The 883-nt window shown below is 72.4% G+C and overlaps 1 protein-coding gene across 1 annotated transcript in view; it reads left to right on the top strand.

The window, feature by feature from the left end:
• The first annotated feature begins 395 nt into the window (after window positions 1-395).
• The window catches only part of CXXC4 (CXXC finger protein 4), a 50,179-nt gene continuing 49,691 nt past the window's right edge, over window positions 396-883 (top strand). Inside the window, exon 1 of the mRNA XM_044429472.1 lies at window positions 396-862. Coding sequence (XP_044285407.1) covers window positions 396-862 — 467 coding nt within the window. The remainder of the gene's footprint in view (window positions 863-883) is intronic.

The following is an 883-nucleotide window of genomic DNA, read 5'->3' as shown; positions in this document are numbered from 1 at the left end:
CCACACAAGCACGGCGCCCTTCGGGGGAGCGGGAGGGTGTCCCCTTCTCTGGCATATATAGACATCTTTCCCGAAACGACTTTCTTTATTTCAGTTGTGACAGTTCCTGGGGCGGCGGAGAATGCAAGCGAGGAGGCTGCCTGAGACTTCGCGGTCTGGAGGGATGCACCCCAAAGAGGATTAAAGGGCATCGCTTCCCCCCCTCCCCTCCCCCTCCCCTCCGCCCCTCCGCCTCCCCAGCTCCCGCGCCTGCCCCCCCGACGGATCCAGTGGCCCTCCTCCCCGCCCTGCCCTTCCCTCCCCTGGCCCTCCCCGGCCCCCCCTTCCTCTCCTCCTCTCCCTCCTCCTTCCCCCCCACCCTGCTGCCCCAGGCCCACCCCCACCCCTTGGGCACCATGAACACCAACGTGTGCGTGGAGACGGGGCCCAACCCCGAGGCGCCCGGGCTGCCCAAGGAGAACCACCTGCCCGACGGCGCCCTCAACAGCCTTGTGGATTACAACTCGGAGATGGAGAGGTACCGCTCCTTCGCCACCTTCTACAAGACCAACGGCGGGGCCTTCCCGCAGGCGGCCAAGATCGCGCGCATCACCACCCCCATCTTCCCCAGCGCCGCCGCCGCCGCCGCGGCCCGCATCGGCATGTCCCCCTGGAACTGCGACAGCGCCACGGCCGCCGCCGCCACCGCCATGCTGTGGGGCAGCGGCGCGGGCGGCGGGGGCGCGGGCGTCGGCGGGCCCAACCCGGTGGCGGCCGCGGGCGGCGGGGTGGCCCGCAAAGCCGCGGCGGCGGCCGCCGACGCCCGCGCCCTACAGCCTGGCGGTGGCGGCGGCGGCCGTGGCGCTGTCGCAGTTCCAGGGGGGCATGCCGATGCGGGCCGCGG

Source organism: Varanus komodoensis, unplaced genomic scaffold, assembly GCF_004798865.1.
Source record: "Varanus komodoensis strain SLA01 unplaced genomic scaffold, ASM479886v1 scaffold2, whole genome shotgun sequence".
In the NCBI taxonomy this organism is placed as follows: Eukaryota; Metazoa; Chordata; class Lepidosauria; order Squamata; family Varanidae; genus Varanus; species Varanus komodoensis.
This window is presented reverse-complemented; position numbering and strand designations above follow the sequence as displayed.